Source organism: Osmerus mordax, chromosome 24 (genome assembly GCF_038355195.1).
Source record: "Osmerus mordax isolate fOsmMor3 chromosome 24, fOsmMor3.pri, whole genome shotgun sequence".
NCBI classification, from domain to species: Eukaryota; Metazoa; Chordata; class Actinopteri; order Osmeriformes; family Osmeridae; genus Osmerus; species Osmerus mordax.
In genome coordinates this window covers 10,625,900-10,650,156 of record NC_090073.1, presented here as the reverse complement: position 1 = coordinate 10,650,156, position 24,257 = coordinate 10,625,900, and the positions used below count along the sequence as shown (strand labels likewise).

The window sequence follows — 24,257 nt, the reverse complement described above, 5'->3', positions numbered from 1 at the left end:
ATCACAAAGGCAAACTGTGAAACTGTTGGAGAAATGTGAAAATAAAGCCACAGTGTTTGATGCTTTATTTGAATAAATGAGACCTCATTCTCCACAGACGAAGGCAATAACCTCATTTCCTTGTTGTGGGATTTTGTTTTGTTTTTCGCTTTATGAGATTCCTGTCCAGTACTGTGGTCACAGATCAGTCTTCGTGTACAGCTAAGATGTCCTGTTTTAACAGACGTGATCTCCAGTACTACACATCATCAGGAGCAGAGATGTTTCCTGATGTCAGAGAGCAGAGGTTTATAGGACTGTCCTTCCCTCATCAGTCCCCCCCCAAGCTGTCCCCAGGCAAGGCTTGTTATGTTGCCAAACCCCCCCTTAAAGATAAGATGTTCTGATCCTCAAGAAAATGTATTGGACTCAAAGTCCAATTCATGCTGCATTAAAAAAAACATATATTACATACACGTGTTGAAACAGCCGCAACAATCTCCACCCTCCACATGCCTGTCATACTGTACATGGTGTATATGAACATCACAGCATGGTTTCTGCCTGTGGTCAGGGGTCTGGTGGGGCAGGCTGGTGTGTGGAGCTGACCACTCCACAGGAGGTAGCTGTCTGTCTGACTGCACCACAAGAGGTAGCTGTCTGTCTGACCGCACCACAGGAGGTAGCTGTCTGTCTGACCGCACCACAGGAGGTAGCTGTCTGTCTGACCGCACCACAGGAGGTAGCTGTCTGTCTGACCACTCCACAGGAGGTAGCTGTCTGTCTGACCGCACCACAGGAGGTAGCTGTCTGTCTCAGAGAAGGAGAAGCTCTTCGGGATACATGAGGCTCTGAATGTCGTTTTTTGTTTGCTTTACTTGATAGTGTTCTTCAGAGGCATCTTTTGAAAAAGCTAGTATGCTGTCTGGCTTTGGGGATTCTAAAGCTACACATAAGTCACGGAAGGAATCATGAATTCTTAAACATTTCGAAAATGTCTCCACGTGTCATCTGCAGAGGAAATCACATTGAGGAATGCTCTCCCCCCTCCACCCACTGACACACAAACCTGTGATAAGTCTCTTCTGATTGGACGTCCAGGAGACTGGCTGTCAGACCCAGAGCTACCCCAGAGTGTGACCGAGGTCGGTTCCCGTTAAGTGTTGCAACCTTGCGACGCCCCTCGCCTCTAAAACAGGACGACGAAAGTCACAATGAGGTTTCAGTGTGGTGGAGTCGTCATGTGAGATTCCTCTCCTTATTGTGACAGCCCCGGCCCTGCATTCCTCCTCCGCTCAGCATGGGCCATTAGCTCGGACACGCATTTGAGTATTAAATGGCGTTTTCACCTACAATAACAGTCCTGAGGTAATCCTCTGACTCGCTGGCCTAATCCTCCGGCTCCTGAAGCCCCCGGGGAGAGACGTGGGCGCGGGCCTCCTGACCAGGAGAGACGTGGGCCTCCTGACCAGGAGAGACGTGGGCGCGGGCCTCCTGACCAGGAGAGACGTGGGCGCGGGCCTCCTGACCAGGAGAGACGTGGGCCTCCTGACCAGGAGAGACGTGGGCGCGGGCCTCCTGACCAGGAGAGACGTGGGCGCGGGCCTCCTGACCAGGAGAGACGTGGGCCTCCTGACCAGGAGAGACGTGGGCGCGGGCCTCCTGACCAGGAGAGACGTGGGCCTCCTGACCAGGAGAGACGTGGGCCTCCTGACCAGGAGAGACGTGGGCCTCCTGACCAGGAGAGACGTGGGCGCGGGCCTCCTGACCAGGAGAGACGTGGGCGCGGGCCTCCTGACCAGGAGAGACGTGGGCCTCCTGACCAGGAGAGACGTGGGCCTCCTGACCAGGAGAGACGTGGGCCTCCTGACCAGGAGAGGCGTGGGCCTCCTGACCAGGAGAGACGTGGGCGCGGGCCTCCTGACCAGGAGAGACGTGGGCCTCCTGACCAGGAGAAACGTGGGCCTCCTGACCAGGAGAGGCGTGGGCCTCCTGACCAGGAGAGACGTGGGCGCGGGCCTCCTGACCAGGAGAGACGTGGGCGCGGGCCTCCTGACCAGGAGAGACGTGGGCGCGGGCCTCCTGACCAGGAGAGACGTGGGCCTCCTGACCAGGAGAGACGTGGGCCTCCTGACCAGGAGAGACGTGGGCCTCCTGACCAGGAGAGACGTGGGCCTCCTGACCAGGAGAGACGTGGGCGCGGGCCTCCTGACCAGGAGAGACGTGGGCCTCCTGACCAGGAGAGGCGTGGGCCTCCTGACCAGGAGAGGCGTGGGCCTCCTGACCAGGAGAGGCGTGGGCCTCCTGACCAGGAGAGACGTGGGCGCGGGCCTCCTGACCAGGAGAGACGTGGGCGCGGGCCTCCTGACCAGGAGAGACGTGGGCGCGGGCCTCCTGACCAGGAGAGCCTCCGGGCGGCAGGTCTCCCTGCGCTGCCTGCATGTGCTGGGTTGCAGCTACTAATGCTGTTACACGGGTCATGTGCTGAAAGCCAGGATTTGGATCTGTAGGATCCGGCTTAGGGTAGCCCGGGTGCACACACACACACACACACACACACACACACACACACACACCCTCATACAAATACAAACACTCACTCACAAATCAACATTGAATTGACATAAGTACATTCAGACAGGCATGTTACAAACACACAACACTGTTTGGCTGACACATGGTTTTCCCTTCATACTTTTTCCATCGACAGTCATCACAATGAAACATGAAGCGCTTAGTTTGCAGCCTATACTGTTGGAATGTACAGACTGCATTCAGACCTCTTAGCTTTATCCACAAATGTTTATATTCAAAAACATGAAATGGAGACATTTTGCATTGACACTCAAGCTGTGCTTGTGAGAGGGCAGCAGTAGTGAGAGGAGGAGAGGAGGCTAGGAGAGGAGGCTAGGAGAGGAGGCTAGGAGGGCAGAGAGGAGGCTAGGAGGGTAAGAGGACGGAGCGTGGGGTCGGAGGCGGGAGCTTCAGCCCCGCGCCCCGGGAGCAGAACGTGACACTTGTGTGTTTGTTGACTTCACTTGTCTGCAATGTTTCCTGCTGATCTGAGGGTAGTTATCACTGATGGGGGCTGTCCCCTCACACACACACACTCCCAAGAAGGTCCAACCGGATGGGTCAGTGAATTTGGCTCTCTTTTTAAGGTCCGTTCTCGGAGGTGAGGAATGTTCTCTTTTCTTGTGGCAGGTTATTTTGAGCGGTGTTGTTGAGGTGGCATCGTCCAGCCCTGAGTTGGGTTTCAGCTGAGCATCTGAGAGATGATTGGCTGGTCCTGGACGATGGTGGAAGGAGAAGCATGACCAGGAAGGGGCTCGCTGTGGTCGGCAGAGACTGAGGACGTTTCACTGTTTTAAAGATATCTTTTTGGGGGCATTTTTCATGCTTTCAAGTGACTTCAAGTGGTTTCAAGTGAAGTGTGACAGGAAAGGCAGAGAGATAGAGAGAGAGAGAGAGATAGAGAGAAAGGGAGGGAGGGAGACATGCAGCAAATGGCCCAGGCCGGATTTGAACCCAGTGGAAAAATCTGCATTGGCCGTATGGCCATTGATCTGCACCAGTATATTATTTGTTGTTACTCATGAATGCTATAAATTGGATCACTTTACTGAAAATGCTGTACTCAATACCTGTCTTAGGTTACGTGAGTCACTACCAACTTGTGGGGGAGCAAGTCTCACAAGGCCTTGAAACTTGAGAGAGTTGACCTTAAGAGGAGCATTTAGACATGGGACTCCCTCAACACTGCCAGAGGGGGGGGATGTTTGTTGTAGTTACGACTCTGCTTTTGTTGTGTGTGTTCGAGAGAGACGGTTTTAATGAATTTAAATTCCACTCAGCTTGGCACACGGTGACAAGCGCATATCATTAAAAAGAATAAAGATGTAAAGCTTTGTGATGATTCCCTCACACTCCTGCTAGTCAGGTGGTGGTGGAGAAGCAGGCTGGTGTGTTAGAGCAGCCTGGCTGATCCACAGCTCACCAGCCCGTATCTAAGGTCTCAATCAGCTGTCGTCTGGAATCACAAAGCATCACGGAACAGAGAACGTCACAGAAACCTGATCACATGCACCCACACTCCAGCCTTCCGCCCAGCCCTCCTCCACCTCCCTGCAGCACGGGAGAGGGACGTGCATTAGAGACCCCCAAGCCTGATCCACTCTCCCTGCTCTCTTCAGAAACCCTGCTGCAGTTTACCAAACGTGAAGAACCAGATTCTCAAGTGCGTTTTTACTGTTTGTGTCGTGACCTCAAAAGGTTTTCCTGCTCCTGTTGACCGTAGACAGTGATTGGTTTCAGTCTGTCCAGTCAGATCTACTCAGACATGCTTTTATCCTTTCTGTTGTTAAGAGCCTCTGTCTCCTGGTTTTCTGTGAAAAAGACTGTTCTGCTCCACTCTGAAAGGAGCTATTGTGCCAGAGAGAGAGAGAGAAAGAGAGAGAGAGACAGAGAAAGAGAAAGAAAGAGAGAGAGAGAGAAAAAGAGAGACAGAGAAAGAGAGAGAGAGAGAGAGAAAGAGAGAAAGAGACAGAGAAAAAAAGAGGGAGAGAGAGAGGTGTCTGAATCGTGACGTTGTCAAGGTTGGCGATTGAGTGAGTGCATGTGATTAAAATATCACATGCTTGAATAAAATAATGACAGGTCTGAAAAGACTTCCTCGAGACATGACCCTTCTAGGACTGTTTTTCCCTCTCCCATCTCCCTCTCATCCCATCTCCCTCTGTCATCCCATCTCCCTCTGTCATCCCATCTCTCTCTCATCCCAGCTCTCTCATCCCATCTCTCTCATCCCATCTCCCTCTCTCATCCCATCTCCCTCTCATCCATCTCCCTCTCTCATCCCATCTCCCTCTTTCATCCCATCTCTCTCTCATCCCATCTCTTTCTCATCCCATCTCTTTCTCATCCCATCTCCCTCTCATCCCATCTCTCTCTCATCCCATCTCTCCCATCTCCCTCTCATCCCATCTCTCCCTCTCATCTCATCTCCCTCTCTCATCCCATCTCTCCCTCTCATCTCATCTCCCGCTCTCATCCCCTCTCTCATCCCATCTCTCTCTCTCATCCCATCTCTCTCTCATCCCATCTCCCTCTCGAATCCCCTCTCCCTCTCTCATCCCCTCTCCCTCTCTCATCCCATCTCCCTCTCTCATCCCATCTCCCTCTCTCATCCCATCTGTCTTACTGAACTGCTGTCCTCATCCAGGAATTGCAGTGCAGCTTTATTCAGTATTGTGTTTCAGATGCCCTTGGTCTGACTGCGCATCGTTTCCTGTCTGTGAGCCCTCGCGCCCCCTCCTCTCTGTCAACCCCCCCTCCCACCACGTGTCTTTGTGTGCTATTGGCTCCCTCGTCTGTCCTCTGGCTGCCGTCAGCCAGTCAGGAGAGTCCCCGCCCCCTCCCTGGCTTGTGATAGGTTGGGAGCGGTTGGGATGCAGATGTCGTCCTTTAAGAATCTGTCTAGACGTGGCTGCTGGTGATGCCTCCTGCCTGCTCCATACAACCTGCGGATTCTGACGGCTCTCTCTATCTCTCTCTCTCTTTTTCGGATTCTCCATCTCTTTATCTGTCTGTTCATCTTTATCTCTCTTTCTTCATCTGTCTATGTATCCATCTCTCTCTGTCTTTGTCTCTCTCTCCCTCCCTCTCTCTCTCTCTCTCCCTCCCTCCTGCCTTTCACTTCCTCTTATTTGAGTAGGCACTGCATGCATGGGATGAAGGTGGGTGTAGCTGATTGAATGTCAGGATCTCTCTCTCTCCTGTGTGTCAGAGTATGCTGCTGGGTCAGCCTGGATCCACAGGAAGTGGTGTGGTGTGTTGTGTTGGTCAGTGTGAGCTGTAGGTGTCTCTTGTCTGCTGTGGTCAGTGTGGAGCATCATTCCTGCCCTGCGTGTGTCTGGTGTCTCCCTGCAGTATGTTGTGAATGTGTGGTACTGGAGGATTGTGAATGGCTTTAATACTGCTGCATCTATCGTAACGACAGTTTTCCTTTTTATAAGTCTGTTTAAACGTGGCCTGGGTTCAAATCCAGCCATGGCCCTTTGCTGCATGTTCTTTTTCACTGGAATCTCCTGGCTGGGGGATGATGGTGTTCGGAAAGCACCTCAGCACAGAAGACCTAGAGCAGGGACTCCTAACCTGTGGATGTAATACAGGTGGGCTGCCAAACCAATGAAAAATAATATATCTAAATATTTATATATATATACTGTTGGTAAATAATTATTAAAATCCTTACAAATTCTAAAATGACATTTTGCCTCTAATTCAGCATGACTGAAACGCCAATAGTTATGCTTGGCAGGTTGACGAAAGACCAACTGACATATCCGCCTTAACTTCTATACACCCACTTTAATCCATTATGCACGCATCACTTCCGCATATTGCGAAACCCATGTCAACAACATCCGGTAGCGAGCAGTTACTTTAGTTTTCAAATGCAGTTTTGCAGGAGGAGTTTGGATTGTCTTCCCAAAATGACAATCAAGATGTACAAAGGATTCTATGTTCCTGCCTTTCAAGCTAAATTAGTTCAAATTGTAGGTATCGAGCTACATCGACAATAACGAAGGTAAGGTTTATTTAACTCAGAGTAAAAGTAGCTAGCTAGGCTAGCTCTAGCTATGTAGGATTTGGGCAGTAGCTAGGCTAGTTAGGTTTTAGCTACATTATAATGTACTCAATTATCTGTCAGCTTGCTTGCTAGTCGTTAATGTTAACTTGCACAAATAATTGGTCTGTCATATTTGTCCTCTATGGATAATGTAATGTAACATGCCTTTCTCAGTTTCTAACAAAAATCTGGAAACAGGAGAGATCTCTGTCAGGGCGACCTCTTATCGGTCAATGAAAAAAAGGTTATTAAAAGTCAAGTTTCTAACTTCACCGGAAGTTCTAGACCTGGCCTGGCTGAGGTAGTTACGCCGGTTACCTCTCTTTACTATGTGTGCTTACTGTGGCACTGATGGACACTTTGTCTTCTTTGATCGCTCAAAGAAATGTGTCGTGTTTGGCTCCCGGTGTTGTTAAACGTGTGATAAGCGCAAATTAAGTGAACAGATGTGTTGGGCGGCCGCAAAGATATTTGAGCTATGCAAGTGGGCTGCAAAGTGGAAAAGGTCGGGATTGGCTGACCTACAGTATTTCTAGAAACATCTGTACCATAGTTTGGACCACGGTTTGATGTGTAAAACAGCTTTGCCCATGTGACTGGGTTGTACACAACAGGTTAATGCCTGGAGAATGTCTTAGTCTGGCTTCCAAGCTGTTTACATTAATGCCCCTTCTACAATAGGCTTAGTGGGCTCTGAAAAATGTGCAACATTAATCTCTATAAACTGACTTTGATATTTGTGCCTCGTAAAGGGAGCGGGAGGGGTGTGGTTTGGGTTTGCATCTCTTGGTTGTAGATGTTTGAGGTTGGGTTTAAAACCCTGCAGAAATGCTTGGTGTGCTGTGTGTCACACTGTTTTCAACGTTCACATCCAAACCCTGTTATTGTGGCCGACTCCACTGGAGTAAACAGCGCGGTCTGGAACTTTCCAGCCCTGTCGTTAAAAAAAGTTTGTGTCAGATTTGGTTGCCTTTGTTTCCTTGTTGATCAGATTTTCAGCGGTCCCTCCTAAACACAGCTCTCTGAACAGTCTTCCTGCTTCATACACTGAGCTATGTGGAACTGAAGCACAGACAAACCACCAAAAAGCTTTAGACCGTTACAAATATTCCAGAACATTATAGGATGTGACATCCTTGGCATTTATGACCTCACTTCCTGGTCCCGCCTCCCTGTGCTGACCATCACCAGATCAGCTGGAGTTGTTGACTTCCCTTGTGATTCTCTGGGTCTAAGCGCTATGTAAACATGCTGATACTGTTATCCGTACAGCACTGCAGTCTTAAATGAAATCCATAAACATGCTTTTGTTAGCTGAGAAAAGCCCCCTGGTTTGAGTTACGTTGGACTTCCTGTTTCTGCTCTGGACGTTGTAGTCATGGAGCTAGTGGAGGAGGAAGCGGTTTGACTGGAGGATTTACACATCCAACCTGGTTGGAGGAGGTGGTGGTACAACAGGGTAAATGTTTGTTCTAATGCTAAGGGTGCTAATGCTAAGGGTGCTAATGCTAAGGGTGGCATTCAGAATTATGCTTATCTCAGCTGCAGCTAGTTCATTCGAGGTGAAAACAACAACATGGGTCTGAACCATAGGATAAGACTATTGGAATTCCAGAGAGTGTTTGAGAACATGGCTTTGTCTGATGTTTAGATGCTACCAAAGACGTTAGCTAGTGATGCTCACATCTCACACGGCTTAAGCCTAACCGAACTGAATCCCAGACAGAAGTTGCTGTCCTCAGCCTGATGCAGACACTGTGCTGTCCTCAGCCTGAAAAAAGTTTTCTTTATTTGTCGCATCAGCTCCCTTCATCTCCTGTCTCCCAAGCTCTCATTTACCTCCAGCCTCCCTCCCTCCCCTCCTTCCTCCTCTCGCTGTCATTCATCCCCCATGTCCTCTGCTTGTCTCTGCTCTCGTCTCTGGTGTCCCATGGTGATGGGACGTGTTAGTGTTTAGCTGCATGGAAATTCTTTTTTGTATTTTTATAGATATACTTTTTGGTGGCATTTTCATGCTTGGATAGTTTTAAGGGGATGTGTGACAGGAAAGGCAGGGGGGAGAGAGAGAGGGGAAGACATGCAGCAAAGGGCCAGACATGGATGTTGTATTAAACTGTGTTTGTGTTTGTTTGCAGGTGAGAGTTTCTGTGTGGAGGAACCGTCTCAGTGCTGCGTTATGGAAGGACATCTCTGCCCCCCTCCCCTGGGCTCCTGTCTTCAAGCTCAGCTCCTCCTGCTTAGTTAGCACTTTGCTTCTCCTCTTGAACTCTTAAACACCCGGAGGACACCAGCAGAGCAGGGAGCCACCCAACCAGGAAGCTCCTCCTCAATTTCCCCCCGTTCGGTTTTCTCCCCGGTTTCTCCTCTCTCTGGAAGTTGTCGATCAACCAAACCTCCAAGATGGACCTGGAGCCGTACTTGTGGATGGTGATCCTGGGCTTCATCATCGCCTTCATCCTGGCCTTCTCTGTGGGCGCCAACGACGTGGCCAACTCGTTTGGGACGGCGGTGGGCTCGGGGGTGGTCACCCTGCGCCAGGCCTGCGTCCTGGCCTCCATCTTTGAGACGCTGGGCTCCATGCTGCTGGGGGCCAAGGTGGGCGAAACCATCCGGACGGGCATCATCGACGTCCAGCTGTACAACGAGACGGTGCCTGTGCTCATGGCCGGGGAGGTCAGCGCCATGGTGGGTGAGTTCCAGCTCTGTCTGGCCCTGCTAGAGGAGGCTCCTCACAGCTGCCACTGGTTTGTCCTGTAGGAGGGTTTTCCGAGTCATCCCTGGCCTGGTTAAGTTTGGTCCTCAGACTGGTGATTCTTTCGTTTTCTCTTGTAGCAATGAGACATCCTTAAGATGTAGAACCATCATCCATTTCTATAGGTTTTTATCTTTGATGGACTCATAAAACATGAATCTGGTAGATGTGCACAACGATAACTTCCTTTAGTTGTTTGAATATGTGTGATTCCAGCCAGGGGCAGCAGAACTCTGGTCTTCAGCTTCTCTCCTGTTTCCTGTCAGCGGACTCCTCCTCTGTCTCTGCTCTGCTCTGTGTCGAGCGTGAGAGGGATGAGAGTGTCTCTCCTCTGCTCTGTGTCGAGCGTGAGAGGGATGAGAGCTTCCTGCCAGTAACTCCAGAAAGTGATTTAGTTTCCCATGTTCTCATCGTCAGGTTCGGCCGCATGGCAGCTTATCGCCTCGTTCCTCAAGCTTCCCATCTCTGGAACGCACTGCATCGTGGGCTCCACCATTGGCTTCTCCTTGGTGGCTATAGGCACCAAGGGGGTTCACTGGATGCAGCTGGTGAAAATTGGTACGGGCTGCATGTAGACAGACTATACTCTGTGTGTGTGTGTGTGTGTGTGTGTGTGTGTGGATAGCGCCTCTCCCCTCTGCAGTGTTGGTGTCTCAGTACTGTCTCTCTCAGGTGTGTCGGTGAACGGTTGTCTCTCTCTCCTGTAGTTGCATCGTGGTTCATCTCCCCCCTGCTGTCTGGCCTGATGTCTGGCCTGCTGTTCTTCCTCATCCGGCACTTTATCCTCAGCAAGGTGGGATCTCTCACACACACACACGCGCTAGTGTGATGCTGGCGACTCACAAGCACACAGAGCAGTCAGACATGCACACATCGGCATCTGGTGATCCATGCCATGAAGCTGTCCTCATGTTTGGTGTGAGGCGTGTTGAGGGGACGAGGGTGTGTGTGAGGCGTGTTGAGGGGAGGAGGGTGTGTGTGAGGCGTGTTGAGAGGGGTGACGGTATGTGTGAGGCGTGTTGGGTGACGGTATGTGCTTGCGTGTTCAGGAGGACCCGGTCCCTAATGGTCTGCGAGCACTGCCACTCTTCTACGCCACCACCATCGGCATCAACGCCTTCTCCATCCTCTACACCGGGGCGCCCCGTAAGCAGCTCGCACACACACGCACACACACACACACACGCCTTGTAACAGAGAGGGAGAAGATGATCATGATGTTGTTGTTTATTTCAATCATCCATCCTGCAGGTAACCACAGAGGGACAGATAAGGACAGAGAAAGAGAGAGAGAATTTTTTGTCTGACGTTTGTTAAATTATTCAAATGAAAAAATATAACAGATGTCGCATTTCACAAAACTGTATTAAATATATATGTATTTTTGTAAAAACGTTTTTAACCTGTGCTGGGATGGACATCAAGTGTGACATGATTATTCATGTGAAGATGTGTTTGTTTTCAGTTCTGGGCTTGGAAATGCTACCTATCTGGGCCATCTTCCTGATCACTCTGGCGGGAGCGCTGGTGTGCGCCGCGGTCGTCTGGTTCCTGGTCTGTCCCTGGATGAGACGCAAGATAGCAAGTTAGTGTTGCCGGCTACTTGATGTGTGTCAGAGTAATCGTGACGTCCCCCTGCAGAATGTTCATCTGTTTGGGGGTTTGGTGTGGATTTTGGTGGACATCTCTTTTTAATTGTAGTGTATAAAATATTATCCTGATGTGCTACAAGCATTAAATCAGTGTGCTACCTTGTGTTCATGCCTAAGATGTGGGCATGGTACACATCTGGTTTTTGTGTGGTTGCTCGGTTACCACTTATAAAAACTCGGCTCTCTGCAACTGCCATTTAATTTATTTTTGTAAAACAAAATTGCCATACGGTTTGTGGTAGCATGTGCCATGAGAGAAGAACAATGAAATGGTGATCAAACAACACTGGTTCTGGTTGGGGTTAGGTGCTTCTGGTTGGGGTTAGGTGCTTCTGGTTGGGGTTAGGTGCTTCTGGTTGGGGTTAGGTGCTTCTGGTTGGGGTTAGGTGCTTCTGGTTGGGGTTAGGTGCTTCTGGTTGGGGTTAGGTGCCTCTGTTACTAACAGCAGCGTTCCCCCCAGGCCGTCTGAAGAAGGAGCAGGCCCTGTCCAGGATCTCAGACGAGAGCTTGGACAAGATCCCAGAGGAGGAGGAGGAGTCTCCGGTCTTCAAGGAACTTCCGGGGGCCGGGGGCCCCGACGAGGCGGTGGTCCCCCTCACCAGCCGGGCCTCCCCAGACTCCAGTGGGGAGCTGAGCAGCCAGGCTAACGGAGCCAGCGTCCTGCCCAACGGAAGGTTCTATGGTGAGTCTCTACTGAGAAGCCCTGCTGGGGTTACTGTCATGGGAGTCAGGTGGCTGAGCGGTTAGAGAATCGGGCTAGTAATCAGAAGGTCGCTGGTTTGATTCCCAGCCGTGCCAAATGACGTTGTGTCCTTGGGCACTTCACTCTACTTGCCTCGAGGGGAATGTCCCTGTACTTACTGTAAGTCGCTCTGGATAATAGCGTCTGCTAAATGTAAATGTATTATCCAGAGCGACTTACAGTAAGTACAGGGACATTCCCCCGAGGCAAGTAGGGTGAAGTGCCTTGCCCAAGGATACAACATCAGTTGGCATGACCGGGAATCAAACTGGCAACCTTTGGATTACTCGCCCGATTCCCTTACCGCTCAGCCACCTGACTCCCTAGTGTACCATCTAGTGTGGTAGGTAAGCTTGGCCACAGTATAAATGCAGTATAATTATCAGGGTTAGGATTAAACAGCAATTCCAGTGTCAGCCTCTGTGCATGAGCCAGAAGCTAGTTATCTAGGAGAGCTGACACAGCGTGAGGTGGTGGGCAAGGGGACGGCCACGTAGGAAACAGGACCACCATCGTCCTGTAAACACTTCTCTAACTATGGGAGGAAACCCTGGGGAGGTGTGTGTGCCCCCCCCCCCCCCAGGAACTGCTCTTGAGAAAATGTCAATGTAATTGTGCCTCTCTAAAGTTGATATCAGATTTTCTAACTTTAATTTCATCCTCCAGGTCGGACCCACTCCATGACTAACGGCTGTCTGAAGTCTCCGGTCGCCAACGGCAGCTTCACCTTCGACGGGCACATGCGAAGCGACGGCCAGGTGTACCACACGGTGCACAAGGACTCGGGCCTCTACAAAGACCTGCTGCACAAGATCCACCTGGGGCGCCTGGATGACGACCGCTCCACCCCCGCCCCCGACAACAACTACCGCGTCCTGCGCCGCAACAACAGCTACACCTGCTACACTGCCGCCATCTGCGGCATGCCGGTGCAGCCGCTGGTCCGCTCGGAGTCCCGGGAGGCGCGGGAGGCGCGGGAGGACAGTGAGAAGCTGGTGGGGGAGGGGGGGCGCGAGAGGGGCAGCAGCGTGTCATACACTAAGAAGCGCGTGCGCTACGACAGCTACTCATCCTACTGCAACGCGGTGGCAGAGGCGGAGATCGAGGCGGAGGAGGGCGGCGTGGAGGTCAAGCTGGCCGGGGAGGAGGGGTGCGAGGAGGGGGCGGCCCCGGGGGCACTGGACGTGTGTGTGGAGGAGGAGAAGGAGGAGAAGGATAAGGCCGAGGTGTTCCTCCTCTTCCACTTCCTGCAGATCCTCACAGCCTGCTTCGGCTCTTTCGCTCACGGAGGAAACGATGTCAGGTGCTGCTCCCCGCTGCCGCTCCCATGTTTACATCCAGCACAGGCTGTTATGAAGCCACATGCATGTAGTGCAAAGAATGGTGGAAGATCAGAAGTGGATAGTTCTAACAGTATTTCAGTGGTCAGAGTCAAGGAATGGTAGCATTTCATCTACCAGGCGCAGTGTAACAAATATAATATAATATAGGACTTATAGCACTTATAACACTTATAAAGCACATTTCATACAAGAATTGCAGTTCAAGGTGCTTTACGTAAAATCAATAAAAACAATAATGAAAGTAATAAAGAAACTTGTGAAAACAGGCCGCAGTCTTTGCGGTAATCCAAAACACACAAGCCGTAGTCTTTGCGGTATCTCAAGATAAATATTATTTATTACGTGCTCTTGTCTAGTGAATCATCCTAGAGTTGAGACTCACCACTCCCTCCCCTCCTGCAGCAATGCCATCGGCCCCCTGGTGGCGCTGTGGATGATCTACGACCAGGGGGGCGTGATGCAGGACGCAGCCACGCCCATCTGGCTGCTGTTCTATGGAGGCGTGGGGATCTGTGCGGGGCTCTGGGTGTGGGGCCGTCGCGTCATCCAGACCATGGGCAAGGACCTCACCCCCATCACCCCCTCAAGGTGAGCCCGCCACCAGCACGGAGCTGGAGTGGGATGGAGGCTGTGTGTGGGGGGGGGGTGTACTTGGAGCGTGTGTGTGTGTGTGTACTGGGAGAGTGTGTGTGTTGGTGTGTGTACTGGGAGCATGTGTGTACTGGGAGAGTGTGTGTGTCGGTGTGTGTACTGGGAGGGTATGTGCTAGATTGTGTGCCTGCCCAACTGTGTATCTGCCTTACTGCTAAGCAGACTGTTTGTGTCGTGTGTGTGTGTGTGTGTGTGTGTGTGTGTGTGTGTGTAACCTGTGTCAGGCAGGGTGGGAGCAGGGTGGCAGGCTCCCTGCAGACCGTCAGGAAGTGAAGCAGGGAGAGAAGGAAGTCTCTCAGTAGGAACCAGGCTGCATGACTGGACACCAGCTAGACCCTTTCTCTCTCCTCTGTCTGTCTGTCTGTCTGTCTGTTTCCCCTCCCTCGTTCAGTCTCACCCTCCTTCCCCCTTGTCCTCTCCGGCCCTGTCTAACTTCCCTCCTCACTCTGTGTGTGAAATGTTTTCACACACACTCATTTCTTCTCTGTTTATTTTCTCCTTCTCTCTCTCTTTCCTTCTCTACCTCTCTCCTTCGGTCCTGTTCCTCTCAGCCCTCTGGTCCTTTCAGCTGACCCTTCTTTTCCTTTCGGTTATTAGTTTGTTTTTAACTCATCTCCCTCTTTTAGATTTTCCTTACTTCTCTCCCAGTTCATGTCTCTCTTATTGCTGCTCTCTCTCTCTCTCTCTCTCTCTCTCTCTCTCTCTCTCTCAAAACCAAGTTTCTTTCTCACGCTTACACCAAGCCTCTCTCTCTCTCTCTCTCTCTCAAAACCAAGTTTCTTTCTCACGCTTACACCAAGCCTCCCTCTCTCCTCTCCCTCTCTCTCCTCTCATTCTCTCATTACTCCTTGTCTTCTAGTTTCCGTCTCTCTCTCAGCCCCTCTCCTCATTAGCTTTGGTTCCTTGTTCTAAAGCTAGCCCTTCTTCTGCTGTCTGTTTCAATCCATCATTCTGGTACCCAGGGTTTGTTTCCTGGAGTGTGTGAGGTACTGTTTCCTAGTGTGTGTGTGTGAGGTACTGTTTCCTAGTGTGTGTGTGTGAGTTACTGTTTCCTAGTGTGTGTGTGAGGTACTGTTTCCTAGTGTGTGTGTGTGTGTGTGTGTGTGAGTTACTGTTTCCTAGTGTGTGTGTGTGTGTGTGTGAGGGGGAGGCTAGGGGATAGAGAGGAAGGGACTTGAGGAAAGAGGTTATCCTCTTATCCTCAGTCTCTGTCTCTTTCATGTTTGCTGCTACAGGCGCTAGCAAGTTCCAGCTCTCAGAGAGAGAGGCTGGATATGAGATGGTGTGAAGCTGTATGACATGACTGTTAGCCATGTTAGCACAACAGACAGTTAGTCATGTTACCACAACAGACTGTTAGCCATGTTAGCACAACAGACAGTTAGCCATGTGAGCACAACAGACAGTTAGCCATGTTAGCACAACAGACTGTTAGCCATGTGAGCACCACAGCCACGTCCTCATGCAGACTCAGGGGGCAGGTGGTCCAGGCCAGCTCTGTGTGGTTGCTGTTCCTCTGCTGCAGCTGGTCTGTGGGCCGGTGGTGCCACCTTTCTCAAGAGCGGAATCATTCAATCGTTTTGGAGAATTGTTAGTTATAATCTTCTCTTTGTAAATGTACACACAAAAACCCATGATTTCTATCAAAATCTCCTCATTGACAGGAAGTAGTAGGACTGTCTCACAGCGAGTGGTGAAGACACATCTCACATTATGAGTCACCAGCTGAACCCTCCAAGCCTCAAGGCTGCTCCCTTTAGAACTTAATGACGTCCAGGAAAACCTTGCAGAAGCCCAGAGGGTTGGTCAGTGTGTGGGAGATAATACGCTGCTGGGACACTGTGCCACAGGGCTGTTCTGTCAGGTGAACCCACCACAACGAAAAAATCTAAAGGCTGTTAATCGTAATTGACAACAAATCCAGAATGCTGTGAAACAGGTGCCCTTCCTTCAACACAGTGAGGGGGGTTCATGTAGGTTACTGTTAGGTGAGGGGTGTGTTGAACCAGTGAAACTCAGTCATATCCTTCTCCTGCTTGGATATCCTCCTTTTCAGTTGAACAGATCAAGAGATGTTTAATTTATTGCAGGAAATTAATGAGAACTAATCAAAACAGAACTATCAACAGTGAAGGGGGGGGGGGGGGGAGAGTGTGTCTATGATGTGTGTGTGTGTGTGTGTGTGAGGGATGAAAGTGTGTGTGGGAGTGTGGACAGCGTCTGTGTTGTCGGGCACACTGTGTGATGGTGAGTGTGTCAGGCACACTGTGTGATGGTGTGTGTGTTGGGCACACTGTGACGGTGTGTGTGTGTCGGGCACACTGTGTGATGGTAAGTGTGTGTGTCGGGCACACTGTGATGGTGAGTGTGTGTGTCGGGCACACTGTGATGGTGAGTGTGTGTGTCGGGCACACTGTGATGGTGAGTGTGTGTGTCGGGCACACTGTGTGATGGTGAGTGTGTGTGTCGGGCACACTGTGATGGTGAGTGTGTGTGTGTCGGGCACACTGTGATGGTGAATGTGTGTGTCGGGCACACTGTGATGGTGAGTGTGTGTGTCGGGCACACTGTGATGGTGAGTGTGTGTGTCGGGCACACTGTGATGGTGAGTGTGTGTGTCGGGCACACTGTGATGGTGAGTGTGTCGGGCACATTGTGTGACGGTGTGTGTGTCGGGCACACTGTGTGACGGTGAGTGTGTCGGGCACACTGTGTGACGGTGAGTGTGTCGGGCACACTGTGTGACGGTGTGTGTGTCGGGCACACTGTGTGACGGTGAGTGTTGTAACATAAAGTGAAGTTGAAGTGTTTTTCTTCCCCTCCTGCAGTGGGTTCACTATAGAGCTGGCCTCTGCTCTCACTGTGGTACTCGCTTCCAATGTGGGAATTCCCGTCAGTACCACCCACTGCAAGGTACGCCCGGGGCGACCCCTCTGGCCTCGCTCTGGACCCGCAGCCTCGCTGCGTCTCAAGGGGGATGGGAGCTCACAATGCCCCCTAGGGAGCAGGGGGGGGACTGCTAGTGCCAGCACAGGGCTGATAGAAGATATAAGATGTTTAACTGGAATTCTTCTGGTGATCCATCAGGATATAAGTGTCTGTTGGATGTAATCATCCGCAGTCGTCACACGATGACATCAGCGATGTGTCCTGAGCCTCTGACTCTCCCGTCAGACCAGACATGTCAGACCAGACGTGTCAGACCAGACGTGTCTGCTGGGCCGTGGGCTCCCACCCCTCTCCATCCCTCAACACACACAGGAGTCCAGACTGAGAGAACCAACGACACCCCCACACACACAGCATGTCCTGGCATGCGGGCTTCCCATGTCCTCTCCCTTTGTCTTACTGTTTATTTTGTTTTTTTTTGTGCCCCTCCCCCCCTTCTCCATTTCTTCTGCTTTTCTCCCCCTCTCTCTCTCCCTCCCCCCTCTCTCCCCCCCCCCCTGTCTCATCTGTCTCCACAGTGGGTTTTGCATTGAAGTTATGAGTGCTCTATCAGTGCTTGTTGCCTCTAATGTAGGCATCCCCATCAGCTCCACCCACTGCAAGGTACTGGAGGGTGGAGGTCCAGGCTGTCGAGCCGCTCTGCTCTGCTTCACCTAGCTCCAATCAGTCATGACTAGACCAGCACAGCTCCTGCTGCTGCAGCTTTGAGCCTCTTGTGCACTTTTCCTCGGGGGCGTTTTATTTTGCGTTTTATTTATTTATTCGTTTATTTTAAATTGAGATTAGTTTTCTCTTAGGCATGTATTCATAATAGATGTGTGGTTTTGATATACTTTCTGAATTACGTCATTATAGAAGTCTGCAGCACCCAGCCTCTCCACACAGGCCAGCAGGCACATGGAAACTATGCTAAAGACATTTAGACCGTCTATACTTACACGAGACAGGGTCGTGGATCAAGACATTAGTAACCCTGGAAAATTTAAATCCTTATCGATTGGCCAGCTTTGTTGTGTCAGTTTAACAAAACCAACACATATTTAAGGAGACTGTGGTTGCCAGGCGACAGGTGGTTTAATTTAGAATAAAAGACCTGCTATGTTGAGACGATGGCTGACCTCAAGCTACAGCACGACTGACTCATGTAGTCTCCCGTGGACGTGTCTAGCTTAGTAGAGCTCTGCTTTGGCTTTAAAACATTTTTTACCAGCCATACATTGTAGGATATATTTTAAACTGAAAGTAATTAAATATATTTACTGTGATAGAGAGACAAATGGTCTCTATCTGAGCTGGAGGAAAAGGCACAAGTACCAAAACTGAAGTGAAATTTATTTTAATTTTTGATGCTCAATTCCTTAAGATCAACGTGCAAACCATTTCTCTGTGACTTCTTCCCCCAATGACCTGATCCCTCTCATTCCATCTCATCTAACACCCTCATAACCACATGCTCACACTTATTACATGTTTCCAGATGTGATCTTGTCTTTTTAATAATGAGAACTTGTCAGAGGCTGACCTACATACACACTGAGGAGCGAGAGAATCATATTTTCTATATTACCAAAAACAATCAGACTGAAAATAGTTGTGTTCAGTCAGTCATGACTAAAACAGCTCTGTGAAAGTACAGATTTTTTAAATGTTATATCTATACTACAGATATAGCCCATGGGGTTGTTGAGTATATTTGAGATTTACTTTAGTATGAAGGTCGTCCTCTTTCAAGTCGTTTGTGTGAGAGAGCGGGATTCCATTCAGTTTGATCCTTGACGTCAATCAAAAACTCGCCGTGAGACAAAAAGGTCAAAACAGACGATGTCTGACTCCTCAGGAGCTCTTGATGTTGTGTTTGTTCTGTGTGAGAGCTGAATGGAGCCCGGCTGTCTGGGATGAACAGTGGTCATGTGCAGCGACCTCCAGCATTCCTCAACCACCAGCCCACATTCCTCTGATACGCCCACTGAAACACAGTAGAAAGCACAAGCAAATAAGAGTGGATTGAAACAAACCATTAGTTCTCCTTCCAGGAGAGAATGTTTGTTTTCACATGTGGGGGGACAGATGTTTCAATACCTGAGGATGCGGACGTTGTATACAAATTTCTAAAATGTTATGTAGATTTCAGTTTTCTAAAAGTATAATAAAAGCTCCTCCCCAGTGTCCTCCCAGCCAGAGCTGGTGTTGACTGAGAGAGCAATCACCACGCTGGGTCTCTGGGTCTCTTGAACCAGAGGTCCAGAATTAGCCATGCAGCTCCTCAGGTACTGGAGCTCAGGTTACACTGACCCGTAGAGGAGGAGCTGACTTAACCCTCACACACACTCTCTCACACACACTTACATACTCTCTCACACACGCTGACACAAGCCAAAAACATGCTGTTATGCATCATTGCACGTGTCAGTCATGTGACCTTTCACTATCGTGTTATCACACACACACACACTAGTGTCAGAATTGGAGATCTATTTCTGTTCAGTGTTACAAAGGTGAGTCTGTGAAGTCTGAACTGTGTGGATGCTCAAACACATTCTTTCCATGACAAATTAAAACGGCATATTTCAGACTTCCTCCTGATGATGTTGTAGTGATATTACCATAACTGCTCCAGTCAGCTTGACTAGTGACTGAGGTGTTCAGTGCTGTGGTCACACCAGCCCTGGTCTAGACAGAGCTGCTCATACAGCTGTTGGATTCTGGCCCAGCAACAGCTCTCTGACAACAGGACTCAGATCCTCCAGTTACACAGTGTTTGAGGAGAGCAGGTCTGACCTGTGTCTGAGGAGAGCAGGTCTGACCTGTGTCTGAGGAGGGATCTGATGCTAATGTTGTTGTTGGGCTAGAGTCCAGTGCAGCCTGGGGCATATGAGGACCACGTTGTTAAGCTGATAATGCTGTTGCATGCTACTGTTGATTTGTGTTCTGCTCCCCCCCCCCCCCCCCCCCCCCCCCCCCCCAGGTGGGCTCCGTGGTCGCCGTGGGGTGGATCCGCTCTCAGAGGGCGGTGGACTGGAGGCTCTTCAGGAACATCTTCCTGGCCTGGTTCGTCACCGTGCCGCTGGCCGGCCTGTTCAGCGCTGCCGTCATGGCCCTGTTCGTGTACGGCATCTTGCCCTTCGTCTGAGAGAGAGAGAGAGAGGGCCTCAGGCAGGGGGGAGCAGAGGAGGGAAGGTGGAGAGTAGGGAGGAGAGAGGGTGAGGAGAGAGAGAGAGGTTGACCTGAGGAGGGAAGGATCACATGCTGCCTGGGTTACAGTCCAGAGAGATCTGACTTCATATCCGTCAATTATTTATTTTTTTGTTTTGTTTTCTTCATTTTTTTGGCAAAAATATTGTGTGTAACCGACGTCGTCAATCGTAATGATCAAACTGCTGTATATACAAACACTAGGAGGCATTCTGTGATAGTTACCACGGTGCATGGAGAGGACAAACAAAGTTGTTTCCTCATTAGAAAACTTGAACTCCAAAACAGCAGACATGGCAATACGTCCAGTAAAAAACATTAATAGATCAATCTACATTATGCGACATGCCACCCAATCTACCAGTAAATCCGTCATTGCATAAACTGTGGTGGTGTAATCGGTGAAATAGTTCCTAATGCCGAAAATTGTAAATATTGTATTATTTGACCGTGATTTGATGTGATGCAGCTTGCTTTAAGAAAAAACTAAAGTGGTCAACTGACCCTTCCCTTCGAGCTGCTCGCCAGCCCTGCCCGGACATCAGGGACCTGGCTAAGCCTCAGAGGCATGCGGAAAAGAGCAAATTGTCCTTTTTTATTTAAAATAACATATCAAACTGTCTGCACCGAAAAGTTTTAAAGAGGATTTCATCATTTTAAATATACTATAATGTGTACTGTAAATACTATCCTCATTGCTTTTGGGTCATTTCATTTTTTAGTGTTTTGTTTTTTTATACGTACTTGTCACGGGGGCCCTCAACAGGAAGTGACACGTTGGAGTCGTCCTGACAGCAGGATGTGACACGTTAGTCCTCCTGGACAGCCGTAGCTCGAGTGATACCCAAACAGACGCCGAACAGTCTCTCATTTCACCTTCAATTAAGAAAGAACCAAATGTACGTTTATTCAGTCTAGTGGACCAAAAACTCATCAAAAAGTGATATTCTCTTCTCCTTATCTGATCATGTTAAAACATGCAAATGAAAATATTAATGTTTCAAGTACGTTTCAGTAATTTGACACAAACTGTATACTGAGGAAAACATCAGTTGAGCTCAACTGTGCTGACAGGAATTAGTCAAAACTGCTCTTGAGAACCAAATTATTCTCCTTTTTATCAGCATATTAGAAATATCTGTGTTTGTGGCTGAATGCAGGATGGCTCTACGCAATTTGAAAATTGGTGGATTTGTTGCGGTACCTAACCATGCCAAAATAAGAAACTAATCTTAATATCAACATGCCAATAAAAGCCAGATGTCTGTGGTCAAAGTGCAGTAGCAGCCAAAATGATGGAACACAAAAAGGCCTTTATCAGGCTTTACAAAAATACATATCCGTTACCTGGAGACCCTGTTACCTGGCGACCCGTTACCTGGCGACCCAGCCAGCCAGTCATGTGACAGGGCTGGAGGGTATTTCAAGTCTTCAGATAGCAGCAGTACATTGAGGCTCCCTGACAATGTCACAAGTTAATGTTAAACTTCTTCGGAGAACCCCTCACTAAAATATTCAGTGGGTCAGATAATCTCTCTCGTACCGTCAGTTCCTGGTTACCTCCCAGTTCCTGGTTACCTCCCAGTTCCTGGTTACCTCCCCTCTAACGAAGCCCCCACAGGCGGGCTGACACAGGCCTGGCAGTTTCTCATCACTCAAGTAGGATGTTCTTATACGTATTCTTATCAGAGCACAGGGATTATGGTTTTATTGTTTGGTAAACTAGCTAATTAGAGGGATAGGCCTACTATCGATGATCACCAGCGTTTCCACGTCATCTGAATTGTAAATTAAAAACAAATGGCTTTTAATTTTCAACAAATCCAGTGCAAGGTGTGGCTGATCTTTCTTTTAATTTGTTCATTTTTTTTTCTTCTCATGAACAAATCTATGCTTAAAAGAAGACGTTTGCCAATAAAGTTGTTTACTGTGTGACTGATACAACCATATAGAAGTACTGTGGTGTTTACATTGTAACCATGTTGTAGGGTAACTAAAACATTTTTTGCCAAATGATGCCAATGAAAGACAAAACTATTAACCGTGAATTATCAAGTGCAAGAAAAAAAATAATACCAGAAGTGTCTAGAAAGAGTGTGATGATGTTTCTTTGTGTGTTTTATCATAGTGCTAATCATGATCCCAGAGTCACTTTACACTGCTAATACACACATTAACACTACATGTATGGGTGCAATTCAATTGTGAAGCAAATAAATAGAGAAATTTCATCAAGACTATATATTTTTCTACCATATCTGATTTTTAACATGAGCGCCTAACACAGAGAGACCATATGGGGCATATGACATCATCCTGGTTATGTCATCACAAAACCAGGAAGTACTTGTGTTTTACATGGAGGTGAGCATGCTCTCCAACACACGAGGTTCTGCCGAGGGTCACCTGGCTGTCCTGCCTCAGAGACGGCGGTGTTGGGCAACAGTTCAGACTTTCCAACTACCATGTTTATTTTTGAATTTTAGATAAAAATCACTTTGTAATTTTGTTTCCCTATGAAAAATTGTCCTTATTTCTCATTCGCTGCCCGACTGGGGGTGGCTTGTTGAAAGTGTGACATCCATGTTGTTTATTTGTGTTGCATCAGAGCAGCCACTGAGATCAGCAACTTGAAGGGCCTGTTTTCCATTAGTAACACCAAGAACAGGGCTGAGACCAGCAACTTCATGAAACTAGGACTGAGTGGTCTGGATCCAAACTAGCCTTCGGCTCACCAACCCTTTAAACTGTCTGAGGGGCCGCAGGGTTCTGGTGTTATCCTGCCTCAAGACAGTAGAGAGCAAGTAAGATCATGTGGCTCTTGTTAGATTATCGAGACTATAGTCACGACGAAGTGTATACATGTTAGAGGAGGGTCTTTGGTGAAAGTCTTGAGTTTTGTTGGTTCAAGACTTGTGTTTATGAGGAAGGCTAGTTACTGGAGAAGGCTGCTTGATGAGGTTGATATCTTCTGGTGTGAGGAAAGCCTTAATCCCTTGGATTGGGATGTGAAACAAAACCCAAATGCTTTCTATCCCCACGCTTTTCCAGTTCTGATAGGTTGAAAGGGATGCGCCGCACAAGGCAGAGGGACATCATTTTGACCAATCAACATGAATAATCATCCGTCTGTAAATCATCGAGGGGTGTAGTTGCCAATGAGGAAGTTACTTGTCTAACACTGACGATCCACTCATTCTCAGTTGCGTTGCAGAACCAGAATGTGCCATTTTCTTTTCTCTGAATGTGCAATAAAAGCTGTTAGTGTCTCCTTCCCCAGGATGCACTTTTACTTCTAGTGAAATAGCATCATTTATAATATTCTCCTGGCGTGTCAGCAGCATGCCGTATTGTCTCACTCTGTAGCAGGATGTCTCACTCTGTAACAGGATGTCTCACTCTGTAGCAGGATGTCTCACTCTGTAACAGGATGTCTCACTCTGTAGCAGGATGTCTCACTCTGTAACATGATGTCTCACTATGTAACAGGATGTCTCACTCTGTAACAGGATGTCTCACTCTGTAACAGGATGTCTCACTCTGTAGCATGATGTCTCACTCTGTAACAGGATGTCTCACTCTGTAACAGGATGTCTCACTCTGTAGCAGGATGTCTCACTCTGTAACAGGATGTGATCCTGATTGGCCCTCTTCTGTGTTACTGTGTCTTTTTACTATTTGCTATTTAACTGTTCCTCGGAAACCTAGCCTGGGCTCATATAAGATCTAACTAAGCTTGTCTGATTTGCATATAACGTACTGTAATGTTGCTTTTATTAACATTTGTGAGAAATTGTCAGCAATTAAAACAAATTAAATTATGGGAATTAAAATTACAAAGAATATCAAATATAATGTGTTGTGTTTTTTGTTGTTGTGGAGGTTTGGTGTGACTGGTATGTTTGTTTCCAACAATATTTATTTTAACCAAAGTATTACTTTGTTATTGAAAAGTGCCTTTATAAATGTGATTATGTATCTGGTGTTATTTCCAACAGTGGTCTTCAACCCTGGTCCTCAGAGCCCATCACTGGATCCTTCGCTTCATAACTGAGGACCAGGGTTGAAGACCACCAAATTACAGATTACACATTTACTCAAAAACTCAACAGTACAAAATCTAAATACTAGCCCATATAATCTATATACTAGCTAATCTAATAGCTCTCAAGATAAAGTAATGCCAAACCTTCCAAAAATAAAACAGGATGGCTTGGACTTGTACTTGAATGTAATTGAGACTTGGCATCAGAGGTTTCATACCCCTGAGGGGTCTTCACCTTTGTCCATTAGCAGAGGCCACAGAGGGCCACAGAAGCCACACAGGGCCACAGAGGGCCATTTCACAGTACGCCCTTTGAAGGCT

At 48.7% G+C, this 24,257-nt stretch overlaps 1 protein-coding gene across 1 annotated transcript in view; it reads left to right on the top strand.

Annotated features, from left to right (window-relative positions):
* Nucleotides 1-23,735, top strand: part of slc20a2 (solute carrier family 20 member 2) — a 31,786-nt gene extending 8,051 nt beyond the window's left edge. The window contains exons 2-11 of the mRNA XM_067227672.1: nt 8,746-9,299; nt 9,780-9,920; nt 10,070-10,155; nt 10,412-10,508; nt 10,828-10,947; nt 11,475-11,696; nt 12,423-13,059; nt 13,502-13,687; nt 16,579-16,663; nt 19,665-23,735. Of these exons, the coding sequence (XP_067083773.1) occupies nt 9,011-9,299; nt 9,780-9,920; nt 10,070-10,155; nt 10,412-10,508; nt 10,828-10,947; nt 11,475-11,696; nt 12,423-13,059; nt 13,502-13,687; nt 16,579-16,663; nt 19,665-19,829 (2,028 nt within the window). The 5' untranslated portion in view covers nt 8,746-9,010 and the 3' untranslated portion in view covers nt 19,830-23,735. The remainder of the gene's footprint in view (nt 1-8,745; nt 9,300-9,779; nt 9,921-10,069; nt 10,156-10,411; nt 10,509-10,827; nt 10,948-11,474; nt 11,697-12,422; nt 13,060-13,501; nt 13,688-16,578; nt 16,664-19,664) is intronic.
* Nucleotides 23,736-24,257: the final 522 nt, after the last annotated feature.